General features: G+C 41.9%; 1 protein-coding gene across 1 annotated transcript in view; it reads left to right on the forward strand.

Annotated features, from left to right (window-relative positions):
- DGAT2L6 (diacylglycerol O-acyltransferase 2 like 6) overlaps positions 1-12,792 on the forward strand; it is a 47,017-nt gene extending 34,225 nt beyond the window's left edge. Inside the window, exons 2-7 of the mRNA XM_007956994.1 lie at positions 5,068-5,178; positions 5,888-5,958; positions 6,330-6,534; positions 8,140-8,314; positions 11,949-12,160; positions 12,638-12,792. Coding sequence (XP_007955185.1) covers positions 5,068-5,178; positions 5,888-5,958; positions 6,330-6,534; positions 8,140-8,314; positions 11,949-12,160; positions 12,638-12,792 — 929 coding nt within the window. The remainder of the gene's footprint in view (positions 1-5,067; positions 5,179-5,887; positions 5,959-6,329; positions 6,535-8,139; positions 8,315-11,948; positions 12,161-12,637) is intronic.
- Positions 12,793-13,124: the final 332 nt, after the last annotated feature.

Below are 13,124 nucleotides of genomic sequence, written 5' to 3' on the forward strand. Positions count from 1 at the left end.
CAAAAAAAAAAAAAAAGAATGTAATCAGTGTCTCTCACCTGTACATGTAGAAATTGTTGAGATGGTGGATGTTTTGTTATGTGTATTTTCAACACAATAAAATTGAAAAATAAAACTCAATAGAAAGAGAACAACACAATTAAAAAATTGGCAAAAGATTTAAAAAGACACTTCACCCAAGAAAATATACAGAAGAGAGATAAGCATTTGAGAAGATGTTCTGCATCATTAGCTATTAGGGAAATGCAAATTAAAATTATGAAAAGATACACCCCTAGTACAATGGCGTTGCCATCTTCAGTATAAACTACATTAGGAGCCTACCTCATGTGAGCTCCTTGATAATGCACATCTCATGATGTTATGGTTAAAATATTTAACGGGGAGTCACATATACATACAAATGCTTATTTTTCATCTTTCCTCCCTCAGATGCCTTTACTTTATGTCATAGAATTCCTTTTTTCATGAACTTGGAGTTCCATGAGATTTAGCTCTTTCATGCTAGGCCTCTGTTTCTTCTGTCTCTTTAAATACCAGTCCTGTCACTGTGAGTGGCACTGATGACTCTCAAACAGGCTGGATCTTGAAGGTTTGCCATCAAAGGACGCTTCTGGTCTCCTGAAATTCCAATACCTTCAGTTACAATAGATTCCACAAGATAGATGCTGTTTACCCAGGTATGGTTAGACTTTCTTTAGGACTAGTGGATAACTGAGAGAAGTTTTTAAATAATATTACATTTAATTAGTATCATAAATACTGACTAAGTATAATCATTTAAGTTTATGTATTATTTTAAATGCAGCATATTGACACACTGGACTATAGACCCCAGGTGAACAAAGGATGTCTTTGCAAGATGCATTACCAATGGTTGCTAGACATTCCCTTTTGGGCATCAGGACCTATACTTTGGAAATCCCATGGAATCACAAGGGAATTGGATGATAGGTCAAGGAGGGAAAAAATAAAATAATCAAATGGCTCATGCTAACAAAAAGGACACACAATCCTGCAACAAGTTATACTTTATGTTTTGAATTGAACACAGTGATCAAGCAGGAAATCATATGAATTTCAGTACTAAATCGATAGCCGAATCAGTTTCTGGCAAACTACAAATTGCATAGCCTTAATGCCTAATGTCTTAATGCCTTAATGCCACAGAAAAAATTCTACATAATCTAAAAGAAAACCAGTGGCAGACTAACTCCAACACAAAACCAACACACGCAGACACAAACTCACACAAAAAACATACATGAGGAATTGCATGATTTCATAGGCTAGGCATGGAGATTGAGACCCTGTTTACTTTCACATAGTGATACACACTTAACCCAGTCTGTTTCATGGACGGGAATGCAATTGTGGAATCCTACTAAGCTGAACTCTTCCTACAGAACCTATCCACTCACAGATTCAAAGAACATGCACACATCTGGGAAGCCTTGCACTCAAGAGTGCTTATACCACCAGGGAATTTGATTGCCATACATGTCTACCTGAGAGAAGGTTTCCACTGCCTGGGAGACTGGAGACATTCAAAAGTTCAGGCACTCGGGATAGGCAGCAGTTGTCGCTGTTGTTATGTGCCGTCAAGTCGGACCCAACTCACAGCAACCACTCCTTGGGTTTCCAAGGAAGTATCACTACGGAAGTAGATTGCCCAACTTTCCTTCCAAGGAGTAGCTGGTGGGTTTGAACTGCCATCCTTCTGGTTAGCAGTCAAGTGCTTTAGGCACTACGCTACCAGAGCTCCTCAGGATAGGCAGGAGTATGAGCAAATAGACATTGTCACTCTCTCATTTTCCCTACCTCAAAAGAAAATATTTTATTTATTTATGCATGTATCTATTTATGGCCTGAAGGGTGACTAGGAGCCACAGTCTCAGGAGTTTTACCAGTCTCTATCACATCAGGAAGCCTGATCTTTTTTATGACTTTGAATTTTGTTCCACATTTTTCTCCTACCCTATCCAGGATCTCTTACACTGTTCCCTATCTAGGCAGTTGACAGTGGTAGCTGGTCACCATCTAGTTCTTCTGGTCTCATGATTATATAGGCTGAGGTTCACATGGTCCACTAGTCCCTTGAACTAATTGTTTCCATGCATCTTTGGTTTTCTTCATTCTCCTTCACTTTGGACAAGGAGAGACCAGCTGTTGTATCTTGATGGCCGCTTACAAGCTTTTAAGACCCCAGTCACTACTCGTGAAAGTAGGATGTAGAACAATGTTTTTGTGTGGTATGTTATCCCAATTGAGCTTGATGTCCCCCAGAACCACAGTCCCAAGCCACCAACTCACTCCCTCAGGGTGGTTGGCTATGGCTAAGAAGTTATTATAACTTTACCCCTGTTAGTTCCATTTATATGGACAGTCTTACAGCACATATAAGTACTTACATAGAAATATTACCTGCCAACCTTATATATGGTCCTGGGTATATTCCCTTTTGTGTGGACATAGCTGATCGTTCAACCTGTTTATCTATGTATCTACTCATAGATTACTGTTTTTTATTACTGATAATGCAGCATTGTATATGTAAAAGTGTTTATCTTTGTTGTCTATACCTCTTCCTGTCTTTTCAATGGCCTTTTGTTTTTTCCGTGTATGATGTTCTTGATGTCATCCCACAACATTTCTGGTCTTTGGTCATTGGTGTTCAATGCGTCAGATCTATTCTTCAAATGGTCTCTAAATTCAGGTGAGATATAATCAAGGTTGTATTTTTGCTCTTATGGGCTTGTTATAATTTTCATTAGCTTCAACTTGAACTTGTATATGCAATTGATGGTCTGTTCCATAGCCAGCTCCTGGCCTTGTTTTGACTGATGATATTGAGCTTCTCCATCACCTCTTTTCACAGATATAGTCTATCTGATTTCTCTGTATTCCATCTGGTGAGGTCTACATGTATAATCTCCATTTATGCTGTTACAAAAAAACATATTTGCAATTTATAAGTTATTGGTCTTGCAAAATTATAACATGCAATCTCTAGCATCATTTCTATCACCAAAGCCATATTTTCCAACTATCAGTGATTCTTCTTTACTTCCAGCTTTTGCATTCCAATCACCAGTAATTATCAGTACATCTTGATTGTATGTTTGGTCAATTGTAGACTGCAGAAGTTGGTCAAAATCTTTAATTTCATTAGCTTTAGTAGTTGGTGTGTAAATTTGAATAATAATCATATTAACTGGTCTTCCTTGTAAATGTATGTATATTATCCTATCACTGGCAGCATTGTACTTCAGGATAGATCTTGAGATGTTGTTTTTGAGAATAAGTGCAACACTATTCCTCTTCAATTTGTCATTCCTAGCATAGTAGATCATATGATTGTCAGATTCAAAATGGCCAATACCATTCCATTTCAGCTCACTAATGCCTAGGATATCGATCTTTATCCATTCCAATCATTTTTGACAATTTTCAACTTTCCTAGATTCATACTTCATAAATTCCATGTTCTGATTATTAATGAATGTTCACAGCTGTTTCTTCCCATTTTGAGTCATGCCTCGTTAGCAAATGAAGGTCCTGAAAGCTTTACTCCATCCATGTCATTAAGGTTGATTCTACTTTAGGGAGGCAGCTCTTGCCCAGTTTATTTTGAGTACCTTCCAACTTCATCTTTAGGCATTATATCAAACAATGTTTCAAGGCCATTCATAAAGTTTTCCAGTAATATATCAGACAGTATTTTGCAGCTATTTATAAGGTGTTTAGTGGCCAGTTTTTTCAGAAGTGGATAGCCCCATCCTTCTTCCTAGTCTGTCTTAGTCTGGAAGCTTCACTGAAACCTTTCCATCATGCGGACCCTCCTCATATTTGAAATGCCAGTGACATAGCTTCCAGCCTCGCAGCAACATGCAAGCCACCACAGTACAACAAACTGACAGATGAGTGGTGGGTATCAGAGTTAGTAGGACTTTTATCCGTGGCAGGCTTCCCATAAAATTCCTTCCACCATAATTTCCTATTTAATTAGCATACTTGTAACAACCATCTCAGCCAGCTCTGGTAAGGGGGATTCAGCCTATCACTAAGGTTTCTTCTATCTCATAACATGATTTTTAAAAGAAATTTTCATTCAGTCTTATTATTGCTATTTTCATACATGTCCAAAATAAAAGAACCAAACTTGCTGGGTAAAGAACTCTTGAGTTTCTTCCCCTTCCTTGAAACTTTTATCAACTGTAATGTGGTTCCCTGATCAGAGAAGCCATTCTCTTAGCTAAAAACCAAAAACCAAACTCACTGGCTTTGAGTCAGATCCGACTTATAGTGACCCCTCCTTGGGTTTCTGAGGTGGGATCACTGCAGAAGTAGATTGCCCAATCTCCTTCCAAGGAGTGGCTTGTGGGTTTGAACCGCCAGCCTTCTAGTTAGTAGTCAAATGCCTTAGGCACTACACCATAAAATCACAATATATGTACTTTGCCCCTGTTTCTCATGAATGCAGATTTTATAATAGAATTAAATTCCCACTACTGTGATACATAACATGTTTGCATTTCATAGCCTGCTGTGGCTCTTTGCTAATAGAGACAAACTTTTCACCTTAAGAACCTTTGGGACATTTTGAACAGGACAAAATAGACATAGTAAAGCAGTGTCTAATCCATATTTTCTTCTCAGCATAAATAGCCTATACACTGAAGGCAACCCTTCTTCACTGGAAAATGCTGACTTAGCAATTCAACAAAAGAAGGAACAACCTTTAAGAAAAGATGGGAATGTCAAGCCACTGGCCAGAGGCACTGTTCTTTCCCCTTGTTGAATTGTGCTGCTCTTTGACCCCAGCTGAGAGCAAACTGAGAACTTCATGGCTTGATTGTTTCCTCAATTAAGATTTCAACCATAATGTGAACCCAGATAAAAGGGCCCAGAGGCTGGTTCTGACCACAGCGAGCTAGGCAGTTGGGGGAGGTGGGAAAGCAGAGTCCCACACCAGCTTAATTCACTCCTTCAGAGAGATCAGGGTTATGGGAGATGTGCTGAAACTTGAAGGGAACTGAAGGGCATAAACTCTTTGTGTCTCCTCAGGAGCTACTCCCATTTTGCTTATGCCCTACTTTCTGGTGTTCACTAAGTTCTGGACCTTGGCCATGTTCTTCTTAGCCTGGCTTGCCTATGATTGGAACACTCACAGTCAAGGTGAGGGGAACGGGCAGAGTGGTGGTCCCTGTCTGTGCCAAGGATGGAAAAATGACTCCAGGGCCATAGAGGGAGAAGGAGGTATATGGGAGAGGGTGGAGAAGCAGAGGGAGAAGAGGTTAGAAGAGAGAAAAAAGGAAAAGAGAGGGTAAAGGAGGGGAAAATGTGGAGAGAGGGAGGAATAGAGTGGAAAACAGGGAAGGGAGAGAAGAGGAAAACTCAGCAGGGACAGAGGTTCCTGCCATGTTGCCCATGAAAAATTAAGAAGTTGAGGTTTCTGGAGCATATGCCCCCAGCCTCAGGTTGTTTCCCTTTTTTACTGGCTCCAGAGGAACAGGGGTTTCCTATGCCTTAGGGGTTGGATCCAGGGACAACATTTATGCCTCTAAGGAACCCTGGTGGTACAGTGGTTAAGCATTTGGTGCTAACAGATCAGCAATTCTAACCCACCAGCTGCTCTGTGGGAGAAAGATAAAGCAGTCTGTTTCTGTAAAGATTGCTGTCTTGGAAACCAAGTGTCTTATACAGGTCACTATGAATCGGAGTTGACTCCATGGAAATAAGTATCTACATCTCTAGAAATATGGAAGTGTGAGGAGGCGGCCCCTGCTGTAACCTGAAGACTGTAGAGAGAACCCTTCACCTCTGAGAGAGGACAGAGAGATTGGCAATGCCCTTCTTGTTCTTCCCTTCCCTTCTGTACCCACAGGTGGTAGGCATTCAGCTTGGGTACGAAACTGGACACTCTGGAAGTATTTTCGAGATTACTTCCCAATAAAGGTAACCACCCTTCCTCTGGGTGCTCTCAGTCCCTATTGCCCAGATTTTCCTTCCCCTCTCAGTTTCATGTTTGCAAAGGCTTTGGTGGTCAGCAGTGAAGGTCAAGGTCCAGAGGCATAATGCAGACCAGAGGTCCAAGATGGATGGGCAGGTGGAGGCCAGATGGAGAGCAGCCTTTCCCCACAGTGGCAAACCCAAGTCAGCCTTTCTGAACATCATGACCCTGGCAATCCTGTGACCATGATGACATCCTAATGAACATGGATTTGGGGCTCTCCAAGGGAAACACAAAGCTACCTACTCAGTTTGAGTCAACACTTCCTCTCTTCCTTCTTACTAGTCAATGCTCTAACTCAATCTCCCTCTAACAGCTGGTGAAGACTCATGACCTCTCTCCCAAACACAACTACATTATTGGCAACCACCCCCATGGAATTGTGTCTTATGGCGCCTTCATCAACTTTGCCACTGAGGCTACTGGCTTTTCTTGGATATTCCCAGCCATAACTCCCTCTCTAGGGACCTTGGAGGGGTTCTTCTGGATCCCAATTTTGAGAGAATATATGATGTCAATGGGTGAGTATAAGAAATTATCTCATTCTCTGACCACCTCAGGGACCCAGCCCCAATAAGCCCTAATAGTTCAACTGTTATTCCCTGCTGGAAGAGAGCTTGGTAGAAAATTAGTCCAGAACACACTAAGACAGGAACAGGAGTATGGCACTAGGCATCAACTTCTGTCCAAAATATGAGAGGCAGGGTTGGACAGCAGTGTAAGTTATGGGCATTCCTAAGAGTCACAAAGAATCCTTTCAGAGGAGGAACTGGAAGTCTTGAGTCAAGTCAAAGCCAAATTGGAAAGCAGAAGGTGAAAGCCAAGTATCAAACTCAAATACAAGAGAAATAAGGCAGGAATGGAGCAACTCATGTGAACTTTTTCTAGGATATCAGTTGGCTCCTTTTGGTCGTCATTTGTGTAGCAACTGTCATTCCAGAATGTCTTAAAGACATTTTGAAGTCTCTCATGCTAGCAGGTATGCTCCTGGCCCATGCACTTTATCTCCTGGGAAACCCTTCACTCTTGCATAAGACATTAAGGAATGAAGGATAGGCATCCATTAGAGTTCAGAACAGCTTCTCAAGGACAGGCCTCAAGCCAGGGCATTGTGACAAATAGCCTTCTCTCTGGATGAATACCCATCTTTCTGAACACCAGAAAACAATTGAAGCCAAACATGGAAAAGTAAGATACATGTATCTGGAGGGGCTAGATGAGAACACTTGATCCCACAAAGCTGTTTCTGCTTCCTTTTGTGGTTTATATGGCCCTGGAGCAGGGATCTCTCTTAATGACTGGGATCTGGAGGCAATTTCTGCCATCCCAGGAGAAAATAGAAGACAAGCACAGGGCAAAAGTGGGGGATGGAATGAAAAAATACTATTGTTGAACAACAGGGTATCACCCTTATTTCGTTGTTCTACTGTACTTTAATTTGGTTTTGAGTAGGCTTGTGGGTCTGCCTGTTGTTGTTGTTGTTGTTGTTGTTATGTGCCGTCGAGTCAGACATGACTCATAGCGACCCCTCCTTGGGTTTCTGAGGCAGTATCACTATGGAAGTAGATTGCCCCATCTTCCTTCTGAGGAGTGGCTGGTGAATTTGAACCGCCAGCCTTCTGGTTAGCAGTCAAGGGCCTTAGTCACTATGCTACCAGAGCTCTCAGAGAGTGGGTCTGCCTACTCTCCAGAAACCCTAGCTAATGGCTCCCCTTTGACAGATTGCTCTTAGGGAGGAGGCAGGTTGGGTAGAGGAGGCTAATCTTTGATCATTCCTAACAGAGTTAATTCTGGAGGGTCTCCAGTGCTGCCAGCCCAGTAGCGTGGAGGACACTGGTGGTTGGGGTGGAAGAGGGTGAGTTCAAATACTATTGTGCTGAAAGATAGTAGACTATGGGAGCAGAAGAACTTAATGTAGAGGCACAAACCTCCAAGGTAAGGAGCTGACCCTAAGGACCAATCTTAGGCTAGGGCTAACCCAGGATGTGGATGTCAAAGACTGAGAAGGGCAGAAACAGCAGTAGTCAGGAAACAGAATTATCTCCAGGAAGAGGAACCCAGCGGAATGCCTTACCCCATCCTCAGGCACCAAGTTTGTTATGTCACTTGATTCTTTGATTTCACAGGTTTGAGTCCAGTGAGTGAGGTGGCCTTGAACTACTTGCTGGCCCAGAATGGCTCAGGCAATGCAGTGATTATTGTTGTGGGTGGAGCTACTGAAGCCCTCTTGTCCCGACCAGGATCCTCCACCATCTTTCTCAAACAACGTAAAGGCTTTGTGAAGTTGGCACTGAAGACTGGGTGGGTCCCTAAGTTCTGGTGCTCTCTTGTTAGTATGCCATAAGCCTTCTGTAGCACATCTCCAGGATGATGCCCTCCCTGAGAAACCTGTTATAGAGAGCCCCTCTTCACTCCAATTGCTTCTTTCTACCCCTCCCATTTCATTTAAAGCAAGAGCCAACGCCCCTTACACTGTACCTTAAGGGTGTTTGGACCTCCAGGCACATTTTAGTGGGCACCTTTCCTACCTGAGGTTGGATAAAGAACAACAGATGACCTTTCACTTTTTGCACATTAACCTAGTACGCTGAGGACTCAAGGATGAGAGCTTCACTCCATATTAACCCATTAAACCATTAACCTATCAAGGGATTGATACTGGGAGAATCACAAAGGTAAATAAGACATGATTACTGCCCTCAAAGAGCATACAAACTTGTTTGAAAAATAGAATACATTCATTAAGCAGTTGTCGAACTGTTTGTCAGGCACAGTATAGGCAATGAGGGTATAAAAATAAATGAAAACTGGTCCCTGTCTTTAAGGAGCTCACAGTCCAATGAGGAAAAGATAATTACAAAATATATCCAGAATTCAACCACTTTTTTTTCTTTAAATGCATTTTATTGAAATGTAATTTATGTACAGTGAAATACACAAAACTAAAGTGACATGGGTCAATGCATTTTTTTTTTTTGCAGTGTTCCCTCCCGTCCCCTCCCACCCCTGGCAACCAACAAAGAAAATTTCCCTCCATATATAAACCTTTCCTTGACCCTCCACAACAATGAACTAATATTATATTTGTTCTTCTGTGATTGACTTATTTCACTCAGCATAATATCCTCCAAGTTCATCCATATTATGCAGTATTTTGCAGACTCTACATTATTCTTTAGTGCTGCATAGCATTCCAGTATGTGTATGTACCATAGTTTGGTCATCCACTCTTCTGCTGATGGGCATGTATGTTGTTTCCATCTTTTTGCTATTGTAAATATGCTATGATGAACATGAGCGTTCATGTATCTGTTTCTATCCTGGCTCTCACCTCTCTAGGATATATACCTGGTAATGGGATTGCTGGGTCAAATAGTATCTCCAATTCCAGCTTTCTAAGGAATCGCCATAATGCTTTCCACAGTGGTTGTGTCACTTCACAGTCACACAAGCAGTGTATGAGAGTCCCAATCTCTCCGCATCCCCACCAGCATTTGTTATTTTCTGTCTCATTGAACCATGCCATCAGTGCTGGGGTGAGTTGGTATATCTCATTGTTGTTTTGATTTACATCTCTCTGATGGCCAATGATTGTGAGTATCTTTTCATGTATTAGCTGACCACCTGAATATCCTTAGTGAAGTGTGAATTCAACCACTTCTTACTGCCTCAACTACTATCCCCTGATCTAAGTTACCATTATCTCTCCTCTGGATTATTGCATCCTAGTTGATCTCCCTTCTATCCCTACCTCCTCCACCCCCAACAGTATATTTTTAACCACAACCAGGATGATCTTATTAAAAGTAAGATCGTGTCATTACTAAAAATGGCTCCCATTTCACTCAGAGCAAAAGCCAAAGTCGTTACAAGGACCCCCAAGATCCTAAATGATCTAGTCACCAGAACCCTCTCTGACCTCATCACCCTCTACTCTTCCCCTTGTTCACTCATTGGCCTCCTTGCTCTCACTCAAGCAGGCCACACATTCCTGCCTTAGGGGCTTTGCTCTAACTGTCTCTCTGCTTAGAACACCATTCCTCCAAATAACTACTTGGTTTATTTCTCTAGCTTCAAGTCTTTGCTCAAACATCATCTCCTCAATAAGGTCTACTCTGACCATCCTGCTCTCTTTTTACCTATTGCATTTATCATCTTCTGTATGTCATCTATTTTATTTATGTATTTATTTATGTCTTTCCCTAAGAAAAGGTAAGCTCTATGAGGACAGAGTTTCTGTATTTATCTGTTATAGTCACTGAGTATCTCCAGGGCCTAAAACAGTGCTGGCACATAGAAAGAACTCAAATATTTGGTGAATAAATGAAAATAAGTTCAATGTACTATGAGAGCACCAATTGATGGAAGAACTTTGATACATAAGTGGGTGACATCTGAATTTTGGACTGAAATAGTAGGAGTTATAGGTCAGACTAAAAGAAATTTAATGTGTCAGGCACTGTGCCATGCCCTTATGATTCAAAGATGAAAAAGACAAAGCTCCTATCTTTGATTGGCTTTCTGTCTATTAGGGAAGCCAGACAGGTAAGCAGATGACTGTAATGTAAGTTTAGGATAATGTTGGTGTAGAAGAGACGCTTGGGGAGATTAGCGGTGGTCAAAGAAAGTTGCTTCAAAGGGATGAAATAGGCACTGAGTATTTTTTTGTTTTGTTTGTTTTTTTTTAACACTTTATTTATTTAACTTTTTATTGTCATTTTGTTGAAAGTTTACAGAGCAGATTCATTTTCCATTCAACAGCTCATACATATTTTGTATCATCACACTATGATTATATATACTCTTATATATACTCTTCCCACTTCTGCACTGAATTGTTGTTTTTGTTGTTATGTGCTGTCAAGTCGGACCCAACTCATAGCGACCCCTCCTTGGGTTTCTGAGGCAGTATCACTACAGAAGTAGACTGCCCCATCTTCCTTTTGAGGAGTGGCTGGGGGGTTTGAACTGCCAGCCTTCTGGTTAGCAGTCAAGTGCCTTAACCACTATGCTACCAGAGCTCCCTCTGCACTGAATACTGAAGGACAAAATAAAATTAGCCATATAAAGACAGAAGGAAGGCATTTGAAGCAGTGAGTGTAGAATGTACAAAGATACATAGACAAGAGAAAACTTGGCACACTTAGTATGGCTAAGCAGATTGATAGGAAGAAGTAGGGAGAGGTGAAGCTAGCTCGGTAGACAGAGCTAGAGCATAAAGGCCATGCATCTGTCAGTTTTTCTTATTGTGGTGGCTTGCATGTTGCTATGATGCTAGAAGCTATGCCTTTGGTATTTCAAATACCAGCAGGGTCACCCATAGTGAGTAGACTTCAGTGGAACTTCCAAACTAAGACAAAAAGGAAGAAAAGCCTAGTGATCAACTTCTAAAAATTAGCCAATGAAAACCCTAGGGATCACAATAGAATATTGTCTGATATAGTGCTGGAAGATGAACCCCTTAGGTTGGAAGGCACTCAAAATACACAGTGGCCACAACAATGGGCTCAAACATACCAAGGATTATGAAGATATTGTAGAACCAGGCAACATTTTGTTTCGTTGTTGTACTTGGGGTCACCATGAGTCAAAGCCAACTCAAAAGCAACTAACAACCAAGCAGTGGGGTACAAAATGAGGAGCTATGGAAGAGCTCTGAGCAGAGGAGTGATATGCCCAGATATGCAGTTTAGGAAGACCACCCTGGTTGCTGTGTGCAATGAAGGCAGTGAGATCGCCTGAGGTTAGTTTCTTCTCATCATAGGAAAAGGAGCAGCAGCTGACCTTAAGGGGTACAGCTGGGAGGATAGAGTATGGCAGGAATGAGCTATGAGATGTTTGGATGTTTGGGTTCTTGTATTGTAATGGGGAGGTTGGAGAGGGTTTTTCAGGGAAGCTTATTCAGAGAACTCAGACTCTTACCCCCTCTTTGCAGGGCATACCTTGTCCCTTCCTATTCATTTGGAGAGAATGATGTTCACAATCAGAAGACTTTCCCTGAGGGCACATGGATAAGGTTCTTCCAAAAAACCTTCCAGGACACATTAAAAAAAATCCTGGGTATAAGTTTCTGTACCTTCCATGGCCAGGGCCTCATTCGTGGATCCTGGGGTTTCCTGCCTTTCAACCAGCCCATTACCACTGTTGGTGAGTTTTCCAGGACCCCCAGACCACCCTTGTCTTTGACCTCCCTCTTCCTAGATCATCCATCAAGTCCTAGAACCCAGCTCACAACTGGGATGGGCAATAAGGTGTGGTTGAGGACAAAATGGGAAGACAACTAAAAAGATAAAGATTATGGCCATTAAGGGGGAGGGGGAGAAAGAGTTCAACAGCTGCTGTGATAGCATTATTATTCACACACATTCCTTCAGCACTCTTTTAGTCTCATTCATTCTTCATCTTACTTTCATTCTCTTGGGAATGTGTGGGATTAAGTGATTGGAGAATGAGGGACAGGCTGGGGCTGAAACAGAGGGAAAGAATGAAGGAAGGAGAGGGGACCTAGATACCGGTTTCCAGTACATATCTTCTTTGGAGGAATGAATACTTTGGATATTGGGATGGGGTGGCAGGGGGCAGGGCAGACTAATGCTGAAACTTGTCTCTTCTCCTTTCTCATAGTTGGAGAGCCCATACCAATCCCCAGGATTCGGAAGCCCAACAAGGAGACAGTGAACAAGTACCATGCACTCTACATCAGTGCCCTGTGTAAGCTGTTTGACCAGCACAAAGTTCAATATGGCTTCCCAGAGAAGCAGGAGCTAATGGTTATATAACATGAGTTTGATTCCCTCACTACTAAACCTCCAAAGCCATGAGGAATCTAAGTAGGGTCACAGGAAAGCAAGGCTTTGGGAGAAAGGAGAGTCTCAGAGACATTAGGGATCAAACTGTTGTTGTTGTTATGTGCCAAACTAGAAATTGTTTAATGAATCAGGGTTCCAGCAATTAAATTCTACTCCAAGTGGTGAGGCAGGCTTTAGAGACAGAACTGTAAGAGCAGGGGAGGGCTGGCAAGGGTTGGCTAGGAGAAGAGGTGCTCTATCACTCCTGGTTTTTCTAAAGCAATGAATGACCCAGTTTAGGAAGTAGGGCTAGTGAGTCATTT

This window comes from Orycteropus afer, unplaced genomic scaffold, assembly GCF_000298275.1.
Source record: "Orycteropus afer afer isolate SDZICR_OR568_19922 unplaced genomic scaffold, OryAfe1.0 scaffold00692, whole genome shotgun sequence".
NCBI lineage: Eukaryota > Metazoa > Chordata > Mammalia > Tubulidentata > Orycteropodidae > Orycteropus > Orycteropus afer.